Source organism: Gorilla gorilla, chromosome 6 (genome assembly GCF_029281585.2).
Source record: "Gorilla gorilla gorilla isolate KB3781 chromosome 6, NHGRI_mGorGor1-v2.1_pri, whole genome shotgun sequence".
Lineage (NCBI taxonomy): Eukaryota > Metazoa > Chordata > Mammalia > Primates > Hominidae > Gorilla > Gorilla gorilla.
Genome location: NC_073230.2, coordinates 96,255,621 through 96,274,746, shown reverse-complemented (window position 1 = coordinate 96,274,746; position 19,126 = coordinate 96,255,621). Strand labels below are relative to the sequence as shown.

Genomic DNA, 19,126 nt, shown 5'->3' with positions numbered 1-19,126 from the left:
GAAAAGGAGAAAAGAAACCATTGTAAATGATATTTGAGAAACAATGGGTCAATAATGAGGATGGTGTTGAGATAATAGAAATTGACCCATTTTAGTTTGGAATAATTTTAAATTTACATAAGAGATGCAACGGTATTACAAAGAGTTCCTATATACTTTTCACCCAGTTTCTCCCTAATGCTAATGTCTTACATAGCCATGGTACATTTGTCAAAGCTAACGTATTAACATTGGTACATTAAACTATAGACTTTAATTGGATTTCCACAGTTTTTACACTAACATCCTTTTTTTGATCCCAGAATTCAGTCCAGGATACCATATTTGGTTGTCATGTCTCCTCCAACCTGTGATAGCTTTCAGTCTTTCCTTGCCTATCATGAACCTGACAGTTTTGGATTTATTTTGTAGAATGGAATGGTCATCATTTTGTTTTTTTAAATTATTTTTTTCTTTTTATTTTTTAAGAGATGGAGTCTTGCTGTGTCTCCCAGGCTGGAGAGCAGTGGTGTGAGCTCATTGCAGCCTCCAACTCCTGGGCTCAAAATATCCTCCTGCCTCAAGGCCTCCCCAGGAGTTAGGACTACAGGTGCATGCCATCACATCTGGGTGTTTGCCTGTTTTTCTTTCAAGATTAGACTGTGATTATGTGTTTTGAGGAATAAAACCACAGACGTAAAGTGCTGCTCTAATCACATGTAAAGGGAAACATAATCTCAACATGACATATCACTATGGATGTTAAACTTGATTGTTTGGTTAAGCTAGAGTCTGCCAGCTCTCTCCACTGTACTTACTATTTTTCTCTTTCCACAATCTATTCTTTTGAAGCCAGTCACTCAAGAAGGGAATTAAGCTCCACTTCCTGGGAAGTGGTATCTATATTATTATTTAGAATTCTTCCATAAGGAAGATTTTTCTTTTCCATTTATTACTATTATTTAATCAGTATTAAGTCACATGTATTTATTTTATACCACTGGTTACACACTGCTATGGTCTGTTTAGGCCCCTCCCTGGCCTCCACCAAATTCATGTTGAAATTTTAACCCCCAAGCTAATGGTATTAGGAGGTGTGGCCTTTGGGAGGCAGTGGCAGCTAGGCCTAGTGTTCTTATAAAGAGACCCCACAGAGCTAGCTAGTCTCTTCCACTGTGGTGAGGACACAGCAAGGGAGTGCCATCCATGAGCCAGAAAGCAGGCCCTTCCTTACCAGACAGCGAATCGGCCTCGACCTTGGGCTTCCCAGCCTCCAGAACTGTGAGAACTACATTTCTGTTGCTTATAAACCATCCAGTCTATGGTATTTTGTTACAGAAGCCCAAATAGACTAAGACGCCTTTCAATACTATGTTACTTTGTTGCTCAAGTTGTTCCGGCTTTGGCCATTGGCAGTTTTCAGGTTGGCTCCTGTATCTTTTTAATATATCCTCATCTTTTTGCTTTTTAAACATTTCTGTGAATCAAGATGTTCAGGCAGCACTGGAAGTCTGGTCAGTACTTACAGTTCTTGACAGTTTCACTGATGGATTCTACCAGTTTCTTCAGAGCCTTCTGGTCCATGTCGTGTGGCTTTAACAACTCCAGAATTTCCAGATAGCCTAGCTTCAAGCCTGGACATCCTGAGCTATCACTGTTTCCAAAGTTCGTTACTCCAATCCCAACATGGACTGTGACCATGGCAACATCCCAGCAACCAAACACAGAAGGTTCTCAAGTAACTGGAAAAGTATGAAATGTTTGCTACCACTCCGAATATGGTAATTTCATTAATGTTTCTGTGATCTAAAAATTCATTATTTTCTGAGACAGGGTCTTGCTCTGCCACATCGCCTAGGATGCAGTGCAGTGGTGGCATCTCAGCTCAATGCAACTTCCACCTCCTGGGGCTCAAGCAATCCTCCCACCTCAGCCTCGTGAGTATCTAGGATTACAGACATGCACCACCACACCTGGTTTATCTTTTGCATTTTTTGTAGAGATGGGATTTTGCCATGTTGCCCAGGCTGGTCTCGAATTCCTGGGCTCAAGCGATCCACCCACCTCCACCTCCCTAAGTACTGGAATTACAGGCCTGAGCCACCGTGCCCGGCCTATTTTTATTTTTTAGACAGGGTCTTGCTGTGTCACACTGCCCAGGCTAAAGTGTAGTGGTACAATCATAGCTCACTGCAGCCTCAGCTTCCCAGGCTCAATCCATCCTCCATTTCAGCCTCCCAAGTAGTTGGGACTGCAGGCACGAGCCACCACACCCAGCTAACGTGATTTAAAAATTTATAGCAATTCCAACATTTATCTTTTCTTTGGGGCTAAACACCATTTCAAGTGGTATTTGACACCATTTGTACTCCTTCAGCACCAACAGAACAGTTGAAAACATATTTGAACACATAATAACTAAATAAATTACAAATACCTTATTAAGCTGGAAGTAATTTCCCAGGCTATCAGCAGCTCCTTCAAAGGTTACAACCTCCTCCAAACTCTAACCAAGCACCCTTTTATGATATCCAAACAGAAGCTTCAATCTGGGAGCTTCTAGAAAAATGTAAAAACTCACTTTTACCCCTCCAACTTTGATTGGGTTGACTGGTAGGATAACATGGTGTGACTATGCCAAAGCTGACTAAAATGTCAACTGTTCTAACTTGTTGATTGTAAAATCCTGGTAGAGAGAACAAACATGTCATCTATGTCTGCTGTCCTTCACTGTGGTAAGGCAAGAAAATGTATTAAAGTGATTTTTAGAATTTAGGACACTAGATTCTTACTAACTTTTAAATGAAATATAAAACCAAAATTTAAAATACAGCAAAGGCTGGGCGTGGTGGCTTATGCCTGTAATCTCAGCAGTTTGGGAAACTGAGGTGGGAGGACTGCTTGAGTCCAGGAGTTTGAGACCAGCCTGGGTAACATAGGGAGATCCTGTCTCTACAAAAAAAAAAAATTAGCTGGGTGTGGCGGTGCATGCCTGTCACAGGTTCCAGCTACTGGGAAGGCTGAAGTGGGAGGCTGGCTTGAGCCTGGGAAGTCAAGGATGCAGTGATCTATCATTAAATACAGTTGAGGGGAAAAAAGGTTTCTCAAAACTTTTCTTAAGCAAATAAATAAATGAGTATTCATAGACTTTAAGTTAAAAAGTAGCAATTTTTAAAAAACTATGAACCCTGTCACTTAAGTTTGAAGAATAGCTGTTCTCACTTGGTTTCTGTGAGCCTTGTCTATGGGTCTCCATGAAATGTCAGAAAATTAAGCAATAGGTTTTTAATACAACTTGATTGAAGGAATGTAAATCTGTATTCTAGTTAAAATAAATTCAGGACACTCTAATGGTATTTAAAACAACTAAATATACTAAGGGCAGCCAAAGGAATCCAAACAATTACAAAGAGGTAGCATGAGTATAAAGCCAATTTTTCTATCTGGAACATCCACGGATTTATGGCAGTTATTCCAGTACTGTTCTCCTAGTAACATGCCTTGTATTTGTAAAAAATTGGTGTAAAGTTTGTCAAGAAAAAGGGTAGTTTGGAAGGGAGGAAGAGATGTTAGTAACTTGCACAGGGTAATAACTTTGGAATAAACATAACTGATAATATGACTCTGTCAGCTAGGCGCAGTGGCTCATACCTGTAATCCTAGTACTTTGGGAGGCAGAGGTGGGTGGATCACTTGAGCCCAGGAGTTTGGGATCAGCCTGGGCAACATGGTGAAATCCCATCTCTACAAAAAATAAAAAAAATCAGCCAGGCATGGTGGTGTGCGCCTGAAGTCCCAGCTACTCGGGAGATGGAGGTGGGAGGATCACTTGAGTCTGGGAGGTCGAGGCTACAGTGAGCTGAAATCACACCACTGCACTCCAGCCCAGGAAACAGAGTGAGACTCTGTCGCCAAAAATAAAAAAAAATAAAAAAAATAAAAAAATTATTCTGTCAAATTTTCTTTTCTTTCCATACTTTGTTAGGAAAGGCTACCAACAGAGGACTAGAAAAAAGTGTTGCCCAGACAGTTAACACATTCTGGAAAGAATATAGTTTTTCACCAAATCACCTTCTTCCCTGTCTAATAAAATGATCAGTTGCTTCTAGTGGAATACAATCTTTATATACCTATTGGACTAGTCTGTAAACCTGCACTTCCGTGTCGTAACAAAAGTGATGACCATGTAATCTGATCAACTTATCTTCTGGCATTTTCACGAACAACAATTCTAGGAAACTTCCTTTTGGATGCAAAATGTCCCTTAAATTTTCTGTGTATTCAAAAGCATACAGATATCTTTTATTAGGAAATAGCATGCAGCTTTGAGTATAAGAAACCAAGATATGTGTTTTTTTAATAGCTAAAAATTTAGGGACATGTCTTATCTATTTCCAGCTTAACATCTAGGAGTGTTTATCTTTGTAAGTTTACTTGCAGTCCAAAGGGAGCTGATAAGAACACAGCTATTTTTAAGTAAAATAGCTATTTATTCAGCCTGTTGTCATGCCAACATGTTCTGTGCATATACCACTATAATTAGCACACTCTTTGTAACAGGCAAAATTGTACATCAAGTTGTATGTCATGTTACCTGATTATATAAAAATGTAAAATGAAAATGAATTATCAATTCCTTTTAACATTCCTAGTAAACAACTCAGCAGTAGACATGAGGCACAAAATCTTAGTAAAATATGACACAGGGAGAGCAATAATGTAACTCTTATTTAAACTTAACTTGTCATAATTTGTTATTAATATACAAAGACAACAAACTTTTAAAACATTACATTTACTAAGATTCTGGCAATAAGACACAGCATACCAGGCTTGCCACTCAACTTGTTATTGTAAGTCTCAGCTTCAATATGAAGCCGTTTTTTTTTTAATCAAAACCCTGCTTTTTACATGCTAAATATCTTGGCAAGTAGGCCATTAAACATAGTAATGAACTTAAGACAGCAAGAGTGAGGAGTTAACAAAAGCTAAACATTGCAGCCTAAACAAAATTCATACAAAAAAATAAACTATCACTAGTTACATAAAATTTTCCTGACTGGTTAAAACTTAGTATAAAACATGCATTTTAGAATCTTTAGCTATCAAGTTCAAAAAGTACCAATGTCTATTTAAAATAATTCCTCTCCCAAGCCAAAGTGTAGTCAAAATTAATTCAAATGACATAACACATTCTAATGCTAAAAAATATTCATTATTACTAAAGTGGAGGTAAATCCCAGAGCTTTTGGGGCTTTCTCATGCTGCAAATGGCTGTTTCTCTGGTTCACTCAAAGCAGCATATGACAGCATCCAAAGATGACACTAAGCTCAGTAAAGGGCAAGACTGCTGGTAGCCAGCTCTGACCTCCCCGTGAAGCATGGCTACTGTGTCCATAATACAGGATGTGTGAGGATCAAAGGCACACTATTCTGCTAGCTAAAGAGATAGTAAACCACCCCCCAACCCTAAAAGCTCCTTCCCCAGGTAAATAAAAGTATACGAGGGGAAAAAATTAAAATACACTTATCTACAGAGTAAGGGTTTTGAAATATTAATGTAATCCCTCCTTCAAAAATTCTAACTAGAGTCATCTGGTCATTTCTGATTACATCTTAAAGATGTATCCAGATTCAATTTCTGTTGGTTTATCCTTAGACGCTTCTAGTCAAAAGTATTAATTTTATTCCCAAATATCTTAACCACTAGTACGACTGCAGTGTATTATCTCCCAGAGTTATCAAGCACTGGAAGAGAAAAAAATAGATGTTCAAGCAGCAGGCAACATTTATGGCCCTTTCACACAGTGGCATCTGAGTGGCTACTGAATAGTCCAGGAATAATTCTAAAAACAAGAAAATTCATGCATTTTAGTAAATATGTTGTAGTTTTCACAGTTGAAATCTCCTCAGACATTGCACTTTCTTTATAAGGGAATCCTGATTTTTCTTAATGTTACGGTGAGTCAGGACTTGAACTGGCAGCCTTCTTTTTCTTCTTCTTACTGTGTTTCTTATGCTTCTTTTTCTTTTTTGTTTTTTCCTGTAAAGATAATTCCATGTTAGACATTACTGTATAAAAATATGCAAATTAAAAGCATCTTTACCATGCTTCTAAGCTACCACATAATTCCAAACAATCCACACAACCAAGAAAACTACTCAAAACATTCCTCAAAAAGTCTCAACAACCAGTATCATATGAGGACTAAAACAGTTCTTCTCAATTTTCAAAAAGATAGGGAGAAACTCTTAAGTCATTAGCACATTAACATAACTTCTAACAAAATTTCCTGTAGGAAATAAATTCAACTGAATCATGCTACCAATCACTATATTTCATGCTATATAACTTCTAAAGGTAAAGTAATTGCAGTTACTGGAATGGAGTAACCAAAGAAAAACATAATTGTTTTTGTAAAATAGTTTTCAGACAGAACAGAGATATTAAATTTGCCAGTTTTAAGTAAATAGGTACACAGGTATTGTGTACTGCTCAGACTGGCAGCACTACTTGAAGTTGTTGTCATTAATTATTAAATTATTAAATTAAAATCAACTAATTAGTACAAAGTATCAATGTATAGTTAAAAAGTCTACTTTGTTAAGCAAAACAGATGTCTGATTTTTAGAAGAAAATGCCACTAATGCCCGGTAAAAGTAGTTAAACTGTGAGTGGATTGAAGGGACCTGGAGTTTTGCTGAAGTCTGACTCTCCTATTTCTGTTATAGAAGGCAGAACTTTTAGAAACACAGATACTTGGAAAGTTGGTACCAAATGAGAGACTGCTGCTAGTGTACTGATATTCAAGAGAAGAAAATGAAAAGCAAAAAAGGAGAAGAGACCTATAAGGATGGTAACAGCAGAGCTTCCTATCCATTTCCTATCTATCAGCACTATCTACTCTCCCCTCTCTCAAAGGCCTCTACCACTCTGTGGCACTAAGCTAATTTTCGTCATTCTTTTCTCACTACATGTTTGAAGTACATAGGGAACATTATAGAGTCCAAAAATCTTGTAATTTGGGCTTTTAAAACTAAGTTTTGGGTATAGGTTGCTTTTTCATAAAAGGACAGCTGAGCACTCTCTTCTAAAAATCATTTTCTTCTTAGCTTCCATGACACCTCTCTGCTGGTTTTCTTCTATCACAAAGACCTCTTCATTTCCTTTGCTGGCTCTTCTTCCTCTGGCTGGCTTTTCTGGGGCTTCCTTCCATTGTTTACCACATACTCTCCCAGTCACATGCTTTACATTCCACTTAAAACCAATGATGCCCAAATCTTTATATGCAGTCCTACTCTTTGACCTCAGGACGATAAGTGCCTCATTAACAGCTCTACCTGGGATGTCTCGTAGGCATATCTGAAATTAGCACAACAAAATGCTTCATTTTTCTCTCCAAATCCTCAGCCATCTTAGTAACTGGCACTACTTATCTGTCATTTTGCTTAGGTCAAAGAATCTAAGCTATCTCTGATTCTGCTCTTTAACTCCAATGTCCACATTCAAAATACCAAGCAAGTCTTACCATCTAAGTTCAAAATGTATCTCAAATCCATCCTTGCCAGTCCAACTCCATTACTATCACTGCTGTACAAACATCATTCCTCACTTGTGCCCACTTATCTCCTGTACCAAAGCATTTACAAAATGTAAAATATTTAGGTCACCTCTTTGTTTAAAACCCTCAGAACAGCTTCTTACAACATTCTGATGAAAACACACTCTGCTGTGTAATGTAAGTAAGCCTCTGCTTACTTCCTACCCTCATTGTATGGCATTCCTCTTTCCCCACCAGGCATTAAGCCACTTACCTTCTCTTAGTCCCTCAAATATATCAAGCTTATTCTCACTATAGGTCTCTAAGAGCTCTTCCCTCTGCCTAGGATATTCTTTCCTTTGATATTCACATGGTTGGCTCTTTCTTGTAAATCAGATTTCAGCTTAATTTCACTTCCTCAGCGAGGATTTCATGAGCCCGTCCCCACAGTATCTCTCTCACGTATCATACTCTTCTATCTCATACGCTTTTGTACTCTTAAGACTTAGAAAAGTGCCTGCATAGAGATGCTTCATACATACACACTAGCTGAAAGCATGAAACAGTGAAAGTATGCAAATACTTATTTGGTTATGTCTTAATTAATTAATCCGAACCACAGACCAAAGCTATCTTCACCCAAACTACTTTCACATTCAGAACAAATAAACAAACAAACAAAAACTTATTTGTCATCGTAGGCTTGGAGCACATAAAATGTTATTTCTGAATCATTACTAGGGGAGCCTTCCTATCAGAGAAGGTACCTCGTTTTAAGAGTCAGGAAAATTCTGGGAAGGGGTTACTCAAACCTACAAATGATGATGTTTTCATTTTTCTTTCACCTTTCCCTAAGAAAATGCCTTCAAAGGTCATAGCTCACACTTATACTGAGGGCCCCTAAATTACTTTGCTGATATTGTTGGCATTACTCTTTGAAAATAATCTCTGTTAACCATTTTCTCTTGGTTGATCTGTTTCTTGTTTGGATACTACTTCTGTTTTCCTTAATTCACCTCTTCTTTCTCTTTTCTTCTCAATTTGCATTAATAGCAGAGTTTGGCTTTAAAAGCTATCAAAAGAATCTTTATTAATGAGTCATTTATGTTGTCATATTATTATTTTTTCATTGCAGCTAGTGCTTGGAGAGGCTTTTTCTGTTATTACCAGATTTCAAAGATAACGGAAATCACCATACTTTGGTCTCTCGTATTTCATATTGTAGCTTAAGGAACTCAAACAGAAATTTGAGCTTATATTTCTTTTTTCTTTTTTCTTTTTTTTTTAAGACGGAGTCTTGCTCTGTTGCTGAGGCTGGAGTGCAGTGGGGTGATCTCAGCTCACTGCAACCTCTGCCGCCTGGGTTCAAGCAATTCTCCTGCCTCAGCCTCCCGAGTAGCTGGATTACAGGTGCCCGCCACCACGCCCGGCTAATTTTTGTATTTTTTTTTTTTTAGTAGAGACGGGGTTTCACCATGTTGGACAGGCTGGTCTTGAACTCCTGACCTTGCAATCCACCCGTCTCAGCCTCCCAAAGTGTTGGGATTACAGGCGTGAGCCACTGTGCCCCACCTGAGCTTATATATATATATATGTTTTTTGAGACGGAGTTGCACTCTGTCGCCCAGGCTGGAGTGCAGTGACATGATCTCAGCTCACTGCAAGCTCTGCCTCCCGGGTTCACGCCATTCTCCTGCCTCAGCCTCCCGAGTAGCTGGGACTACAGGTGCCCGCCACCATGGCCGGCTAATTTTTTGTATTTTTAGTAGAGATGGGGTTTCACCGTGTTAGCCAGGATGGTCTCGATCTCCTGACCTCATGATCCACCTGCCTCAGCCTCTCAAAGTGCTGGGATTACAGGCGTGAGACACAGCACCCAGCCCTGAGCTTATATTTCTAACAGTAAAATACTGAAATGGAAACAGGACATGCTTGCTACCAGGGTATTTTTTATTTTTCCTGAACCATTTTGACTTTCTCCTACCCATTAAGTGAAGCTGCTGAACACACCACACCTTTCCCAACAAATACTTATTTGGTCCCAGTAAATCCAATCAAGCTTTACCATGACTCATTTTATATTAAACCAAAACACCTATTCTATTGTCTGTAAAAACGTTAAGAGATACTTGCTGTTGCTTTTTCTCGTTCTTCACTGCTTTTCTTCTTTTTTGCTCGCACCTAGAAAGTTTAAATTTTTGTGGAGAACAGAAGACAAACATGTAATTTGTACTCAAGGCATTTTTCTTTCATTCTCTATCTTGCATCTTCAAAATTTAAATGTAAAAAACATTTTGACAATCACAGGACATTTAAAATAACTCCTGTTATATCTCAATGAGGTTTCAATAAAAAACATAAAGGAAGGACAATTAAGACGTAAAATCTCTAGACAGCTTCTCTTATATTCCCTTTCAGCACCTAAAAAAATGTGGTACAGTGGAAAAAAACATCAGCTTTTGGCCGAGTGTGGTGGCTCTTGCCTGTAATCTCAGCATTTTGGGAGGCCAAGGCAGGAGAGGCTTGCTTGAGCCCAGGAGTTCAAGGCCAGCCTGAGCAACATAGTGAGAGCCCCCCCATCTCTACCAAGAAAAAAAAAAAAGAAAAAGAAAAAATAGCTGGGCACAGTGGCATGTGCCTGTAGTCCCAGCTAACTGGAAGATTGAGATGGGAGGATCACTGGAGCCCAGGAGGTTGAGGCTGCAGTGAGCCCTGTTTGCACCACTGCACTCCAGCCTGGGTGACAGACTGAGACCTTGTCTCAAAACAGGCAAACAAAACATCAGCTCTGAAATGAGATTGATTCCAAGGTCTGAATCCTATCTTACTCTCAACATCTGTAAAATGGAGATAATATCCACCCTCAAGGGGAAGTGCCTAAAATACAGCAGGTATTTCTCTCACTCTATGGTGCTCAACAAATGGTAGCTCTATATTCAGTGTAGTTAGTATAAAGCCAATAGGTTAAAATTCTAAGTAAGAATTATCATCCCATTTATATTTTATTTCAATCTTTTTGAGTGTGGTACACTGGATTTAAATTAAACTGAGGCCGGGAGCAGCGGTTTGTGCCTGTGATCCCAGCGCTTTGATAGGCCAAGGTGGGAGAATTGCTTGAGGCCAGGAGTTCAAGACCAGCCTGGGTAACCTAGTTAAGACTTCACCTCTACAAAAAAATTTTTGTTAAAAATTAGTGGGGTGTGGTGGCATGTGACTGTAGTCCTAGCTACTTGGAAGGGTGAGGTGGAAAATCACTTGAGCCCAGGAGTTCCAGGCTGCAGTGATCTATGACTGCACCGTTGCCCTCCAGCCTGGGCGATAGAGCAAGAACCTGCCTCTAAAAAAATAACAATAAATAAGCTGAAAGTTGCCAAAGCTTTCATAAACTTTCGTATTACATGTTAAGTCCAAATGTGAGATATTTCATATTAAACTTGCTACCACGTAGCAGACAAACATAATACAACACTAATACATTACATACAAAACAATATTTATAAATTTGCCTAATGTTGAATTGCGTGGTTTTGCTGCTAAGTGACTACGACATTAAATACATGACAAATACGTAAAAATGCAATTAACAATAAAAGGAAGCATAAGGACTAAAAAAAATACAACACATTAAGCACTAGAGATCACAGGCTCACAACAGAGATCGCTAACTCACTAGCTCTCTTTACTGAGCACCTAGGAAACAATATTTTTATTGTTATTCTTGTTATTACAATGACTAAGGGTGACAGCAGATGTACTACATCTACATTTAGCCAGGCAGAGATGAGGGATGCTGTCACGCCATGTCCTGAACAGCCCTGTACATCCTCCACGACTTTTGAATAGCCTGCTAAACATTCATGTGATGAATCTGTTTACAATACAGAAACTAAATTTTTTTTTTTTTTTTTTTTTGACAAAGTCTCGCTCTGTTGCCCAGGATGGAGTGCAGTGGTGTGATCTCGGCTCACTGCAGCCTCCGCCTTTCTGGTTCAAGCGATTCTCCTGCCTCAGCCTCCTGAGTAGCTGGGATTGCGGGTCTGTGCCACCATGTCTGGCTAATTTTTGTATTTTTAGTAGAGACAGGGTTTTGCCATGCTGGCCAGGCTGGTCTTTAACTCCTGACCTCAGGTGATCCATCTGCCTTGGCCTCCCAAAGTGCTGGGATACAGGCGTGAGCCACCACACCTGGCCCAGAAACTAAATTTTAAAAAATAAATTTTTTTAATTTTTTTTAAAGAGATAGGGTTTCGCTATGTTGCCCAAGCTGGTCGTAACTCCTGGTCTGAACTGATTCTCCTGCCATAGCCTCCCAAATTGCTGAGATTACAGGTGCCACAAGAGGCTGAGCCACTGCACCAAGCCTCTTGTGCAGGATTTTAAGATATACTGTAATGCCACTGTATGGTTTTTGAAGGGCGTATGTAATATACACCTGCTACAGCCTGCATTTTGTTTTTTCTTAAGATTCTATGTCTTCTGGTGTTATAGCATTGACTGATTGATTGAGATGGAGTTTCACTCTTGTTGCCCAGGCTGGAGTGTGATGGCACAATCTTGGCTCACTGCAACCTCTGCCTCCCGGGTTCAAGTGATTCTCCTGCCTCAGCCTCCCGAGCAGCTGGGATTACAGGCACCTGCCACCACGCCTGGCTAATTTTTTTTTTTTTTTTTTTTTTTTTAGCAGAGATGGAGTTTCACCATGTTGGCCAGGCTGGTCTGGAACTCCTGATCTCAGGTGATCCACCCGCCTCAGCCTCCCAAAGTGCTGGGATTATAAGCACGAGCCACTGCGCCTGGCCTGGTGTTAATCATATTCAGGCATTTACACTGAAATACAATTTCATAAAATTGCACATTATCATTATTATTTTTTTAGAGATGGGGTCTTGCTATGTCACCTGGGCTAGAGGGCAGTGGCTATTCACAGGTGGGATCAGAGTGCACTGCAGCCTCAAACTCCAGGGCTCAAGCAACCTTCTTGCCTCAGCATTAGCTTTCATTTCAGGAGCAATTACAAGACATTGCTATAAAATGGGGGCAATAGGTCTTACAGGACCGAGTGCCACTGTTGCAGACCAAGAACGATGAAATCAGAAAGGAGAGAGGCACAAACAAACAAAAATGCAAGACTCAGGGAATGGGGAGATGAGGAATATAGTAGACAGAGATAGAGCTGGGCAGGACTGATACAGGAGGAGGCTAATACGGAAACGATTAAGGAATCATGAAAACCAGCTCTTGTTGCAATCTGCTACCACCCTTGTAAGCAAGGGTAAGATCCTCAACTCTTTTAGATTACACTATTGGGGGTTAAGTATGTTGATCGCTAAAGAAAGCTACAGTTTTAAAAATAAATGATTCTAAGGCAAACTTGGCTTAGATTTTACTGTAACACCAAGAATTATGCAAACTTTAGCCACCATTTACTCTGTCTCAGGTATGATGCAATGCCTTTCGTAATTTATCATCTCATTTAGTTCTCACAACGAAGTAATATGATATGTTTCCTGCCAACATTCTTCTCCACTTCACCTTTCTACTCCCCAAAAAGTAGCTCAAAACACAGCTAAATATCAACTAAACTGAGACAGTATATGCAATGTTCTATTTTAACAATGTAAGAGAACGTTGGCTTTCAACATGCTGTATGTTACACAGCTTCTTTCATGTAATAAGAATGGTAGCACAATAAAAAGAAAATATTAGAAGACTAAAAATAGATTAGAAAGGTACGTGGAAATACAGTTAATTATAAAAAATAATAGATAATTATCTTCTGGAAAAAAGCAAAACTCATTCTGAAATGAAATAACTTTCATTTTGTTTTTTCATACTAGAAAGGTGAATAAATTAAATATGAAGTATTTCTTTTTCTAAGTCATATTTATTAAATCAATAACTAAGCATTTTAAAATACAGAAAATGGATTTGATCATATACTTACCTCCTCAATATACTCCGATTCTGACAAGGACTCAGATGATAAAGGTTTATCTTCAGAATACATCTTTCTCTTTTTGCTGAGTCCTTTAATATCCTATGGAAAATAAATACATTTATCTTGACTCAGAAAGACACACTTTGTCACACAAATTTTATGTTTCTAAGTTCTATTTAATTCTTCTAATTATTATAATTACCCATTTTTATTTTAGAATGTCTAAAAAGTGTAACATTTACCAGGATTTAAGTCTTTAATTCCACTAAAGCAATATTAAATATATTGAAAAGAAATAACTACATATCCATTTAGATGTAATATCCACCTTATTTTCTTAAATTATACAGAATAGACTTTATACAGTCATCTGAAACATGCAGATAATGTAAGATTTGGTTCCTTTGTATTCTAATTCTTTTGTTTCTACCCAGGATTGGATTAGACAGGCCTAGTACTGCAGAAAAGAAAATAAATGGGTAATTATTTGCAATGATCTAAAAGAATCTCTATGTAGTAATTCCTTTAGCGCAAAGTGTTAAATGTAAATATGTGTTTTAAAAAATCTTAACCTCTAAGTATTTTTAATGTTGAAAAAGTGAGTAACTCTGGAGAAGGAGAGGGGACTGAGATTGGGAGTAGTACTTAGGGGCTTAAATATATATTTGAAGAAATAAAAAAAAATTATGACAACACCCAAAGCAAGTATAACAAAATGTTACGATTTATTCGAGCTGCATAGTGGATATGCTGGTTATCATTTTATTATTTTTCATAGAACTGTTTTGTATATCTGAAGTAGTTCATAACAAAAACAAAACTACCCAATGGAAAAAATGTTCACCACCTAATCTTACATAAAAAATTCAGAATGTACAACTTTTTATATAGCGTGAGTCTAATTTTGAAGACAAACAAAAATGCAGAAAATAAACTAACAGTGATGATCTCTCTATGGGCTAGATTATAGCAGACTTCCTCTTGTTTCTGCAAACAGCATTGTTATTTTGGCTGAAATGTTAAATGTTAACTGTAAGAAAATGGACTAAAATCCCACTATCAGAAATTAAACACCATTAAGATTTTTGGAAACATCTTTCTACGTGTATGTTTACAATATTACATAAATACCTGCTGTCTGGAACCTGCTCTTCTCACCCAATAGTATCTTTCCATGCCAACTACATCATTTATGGCTGCATTTAACATTCACTAAAATGCCAGAATTTACTTAACCCATCTCCTTCTGGAGGACAGAAATACGGGTTCTTTGCTATTAAAAACAAAGTTGAAATAGAATGAAGTGTATGTGAGTGCAAACTCTTTAATAACGATGACTAAATCAAAGACCAACGTAGCCTTCACACAAATGATAATCTTTTTCTCCCACCATGTCCAAAACTGTCTGTCATCCATTTATGAATCACACTTTACCAAGAAGCCTCCCTCTCAGGCTCTTTATCAATCGTATCAGAGAATACAGTTTGTGTTTTCTTTTAGAATTGCCTAAACGTATATTTGCCAATTTGTCTGTGTATGTGTGGTATTCTTTTTTCCTTATTAAAGATCATTAATTTTTTGTGTTACACATTCTTAGAAGTTTTTCTTAGTCTGTTCATTGTATTTAAACTTAGTTCACAGTTTAATTTTTGTAATCAGTTTTTGCCATTCAGAATTTGAAATATATGGTCAAAAGTTTGAGTTTTGAGGCATAAGCCTTCCCCACCCCAGTACTGTAATAGTCACCCTTTCTCTAGTTGCATTTTCATACATTTAAATCTCTGAGCTGTCTGGGATGTATTTGGCTTTATGTAGTGGCCAGCTTTATATTTTCCAAATGATTAGTCATTTTGTTCCAAGAAATGCCATCTTTATCATATTATTACATTCCACAGATTCTCGAATTTTCACCTGGACTCTACACTGTTCCATTGTTTTGTCTATTCCTGTACTAGTACTGCACTGTATTAATTAAAACATTCTTACAATGTTTTAATATCCAGTACGGCAAGTTATACCCAGGAACATGTTATGACTCTCCATTTATTCAATCTTCATATATGTCTCTGAATAGACTTGTATATAGTTTTCTTCAAATAAGTACTGTTTACTTCTTTAAAATTTTCTTGCAGATTTTTTGGTTACTACTATAAAGGGGATATTTTCTACCACCGTATTTTCTAATTGAGTATTTTATTATCAGCACTTTCAGAACAATTTTAAATAATAAAGGGGCTAAAAACAATGATTATGTGACTTAAAATTAAAGCCTTCATATAATTATAATAGACACAAAAACAAAGTAAAGAGACGCCATGGACCAGAAAATGTTGTTTCTTTCCAACAGAAAAATGGGCAAAGACTATGAAAAGCAATGCAAAGAAAATGAAATATGAATGGCTAATAAGCAGGTTAAGAAGCTCAACCATTTGTATACATTAAATTTGCAATAATGACATCTCCCTGGGTTGACAAGTATGTGAAACAAGGGTATTTTTATACACTAGCAAGAATGCAAAATAACAAGCACTTGGGCAAGCAAAATGTTCACAAGTTGAATGTGTATGCACATCCTAGAACTTAGAAATTACAGTCCAAAGTATCCTTTAGAAAATTAACAGTAAACTGGCTGGGCGCGGTGGCTCACGCCTGTAATCCCAGCACTTTGGGAGGCTGAGGTGGGCGGATCATGTGGTCAAGAGTTCCAGAACAGCCTGACCAACATGGTGAAACCCCGTCTCTACTGAAAATACAAAAAAGTAGCTGGGCGTGGTGGCGCATGCCTGTAATCCCAGCTATTCAGGAGGCTGAGGCAGGAGAATTGCTTGAACCCGGGAAGTGGAGGTTGCAGTGAGCCAAGATTGCACCACTGCACTCCAGCCTGGGCAACAGAGCGAAACTCCATCTCGGAAAACAAAAAAACAAAAAAACAAAAAACAGTAACTGTGGAAAAGAAGAAATGGGTAAGAAATATCCACAGCAGCACTATTTGTATTACTGAAAAATTAAAACAATCTAGATGTTCATAAAAAGGAGAATGGAGAAATAATTGTGGTGATTAGTAGAATACCATAAGCAAAAGAAACAAACTTGAAAGTATCAGTAAGGATAGATGTCAACAGTAATGCTGAATGAAAAGAAACAAGTTTCAGAAGGAAACACAATGATACCATTTTGATAATACACAATATTCTTCCCATTCCAGTAGGTATAACTAATTAAAAAAAAAAGAAACTCAATATTCTGTTATTTATGAACACATACTAATATAATAAAAGTATATAAATGTGGATAGGAAAGACATACACTAGTTTCAGGATCAGCTATCTCAAAGGAAGAAATGATAGTTTGGGGACTTTTTTTTTTTTTTTTTTTAGAGATAGGGGTCTTACTCTGTCATCCAAGCTGGAGTGCACTGGCATGATCATAACTCACTGTAACCTCCAATTTCTGGGCTTAAGTGATCCTCCCACTTCAGTCTCGGGAGAAACTAGGACTACCACACCTGGCTAATTTGTTTTCTTTGTGTAGAGATGGCCTCTCACTATGTTGCCCAGGCTGGTCTCGAACTCCTGGCCTTAAGTGATCCTCCTGCCTCAGCCTCCCAAAATGTTCAGATTATAAGCATAAGCCATTGTGCCCAGTCTTTTTTCTTCTTCTTCTTCTTTTTTTTTAATACATAAAACAAGACTTGAAGCCAATGTAAATCATTTATTAATTCTAGCTAGTAAATATATTAATATTTGTTGATTATATGTGTGTATATTACTCTGTATCTAATATTTTAAGTACTTAAAAATTGCAGTTCAGTTTTAATATTTCATGTTTCTATGTTACCAGATTTAATTTCACACATACTTTTTTTTTTAAATATGAGGGTAACCACTTATTTTATAATCGTTCTGAAAATCAGGAATTAATGCTGAATTATATCACATCCTTCTGACAACTACTGAAATAATCATATGGTTTCTTTCCTTGATCAGTTAATATGGCAAATTATATTAAATTATCCTTGAATTCTTGGAATTGGTCATTACAGTTTCTTTTTTAAGTGTCTTTTTAAATTAAATTTTATTTATTTTTAATTTAGATGCAGGGCCTCACTCTCTCTCCTAGGATAAAGTGTAGCGGCATGACCTTGTGGGCTCAGTCTCCCAAGTAGCTAGGACTACAGGCATATGCCATCACGCCTGGTTAGTTTTTAAAATTAATTTTAAAAAAATTTAAAATTAATTTTTATTTGCAAATTGTTACGTAAACCACTCCTAGGCATATACCCAAGAGAAATGAAAACATGCATCCATACAAAAACTTGTGTTTATAAATGTCCATAGCATCATTATAATAGCCAAATGGTAGAAACAAAACCAAATGTCCATCAACAAATGAATGGATAGCGAAATCAGCCACACACACACAGACACACACACACGGAATATTACTTAGCCATACAAAAAACCAAAGTACTGATACATGCTACAACTTGGATGAAATTTGAAAATACTATGCCAGCTGAAAGACACAAAAGGTCGCATATTGTATGACTGCTTTTATATGATAAATCCACAATAGGCAAATCCATAGTCAGAATACCCATTAGAGGTTACCAGAGAATGAGGGAGTGGTGGTGATTATTTAATGGATATGGAGTGTTTTTATGGGCTGATGAAAGTTTTGAAACGAGAGTGAGATGGTGGTTGCACAACACTGTAAATACATTAACTAATACTGAATTTTAGCTTTAAAATATGGTATATACCATTGTGTACCATGGTATATTAAATGAAACTGAAACTGAATTTCAGTTTCATTTTCTATCATTAAAAAAATATGTAAATTCTGAGTAAAAACTAGTGACACTGGTCTGTAGTTTTATCACTGCCCTCTTTAGGTTTTTCTTTATTTTTAATAACCAGAATAACAATTTTAAATGTAAACCAGAAATTAAGGTAGGCATAAATTCTGCTTTAACTATATAGGTAAGTTATAAATGAAGGTAAAACATCTATTTACAATAGTAAGAAGATTTTTCAATATTTATCTATGGTATATTCAATTTGAAAGAGAAATTAATGTTCTTTAATTGGAAGGGCCTTCTTCAAAATGATTTAAGAAATCAAAGGAAATAGGCTGGGCACGGAGAGGCCGAGGCAGGCGCATCACCTGAGGTCAGGGTTTTGAAAGCAGGCTGGCCAACATGGCGAAACCGTCTCTACTAAAAATACAAAAATCAGCTCGGCGTGGTGACACACACCTGTAGTCCCAGCTACAGGGAGGCTGAGGCAGGAAAATCGCTTGAACCCAGGAGATAGAGGTTGCAGTGAGCTGAGATGGCACCACTGTACTCCAGCCTGGGTGACAAAGCGAGACTCCATCTCAAAAGAAAAAGAAAAAAAGAAATCAAAGGAAATGTTTAATCTGCTAATCTGCATTATTTTGTATTTTTAATCTGAGATAATCCATTAATCTATATAAATTCAAACTCTTGGCCTAGAATACTCTTTTGATCCTTTATCTTCAATAATGAATCCAAATTAAAAATTGCTTTAAATTGAAACAAAATATTACAAAAACAAAATAAATATATCTCTTAAAAAGAGGTACACATTATTGTTATTTAAGTCAATTAAGTATTATATGACAGACTATCTTAAGGCAATGTAAA

The 19,126-nt window shown here is 37.3% G+C and overlaps 1 protein-coding gene across 4 annotated transcripts in view; it reads right to left on the bottom strand.

The window, feature by feature from the left end:
- Positions 1–4,448: 4,448 nt before the first annotated feature.
- The window catches only part of FAM133B (family with sequence similarity 133 member B), a 39,419-nt gene continuing 24,741 nt past the window's right edge, over positions 4,449–19,126 (bottom strand). For 2 of the 4 annotated variants that reach the window (XM_055346589.2, XM_055346588.2), the window contains 2 exons: positions 13,465–13,557; positions 4,449–6,022 (listed from right to left, as the gene is read on the bottom strand). In XM_055346589.2, the coding sequence (XP_055202564.1) occupies positions 5,936–6,022; positions 13,465–13,557 (180 nt within the window). In that variant the 3' untranslated portion in view covers positions 4,449–5,935. Of the gene's footprint in view, positions 6,023–9,649; positions 9,702–13,464; positions 13,558–19,126 lie in introns of all 4 variants that reach the window. The other 2 variants (XM_055346586.1, XM_004045737.4) reach the window with 2 other exon arrangements.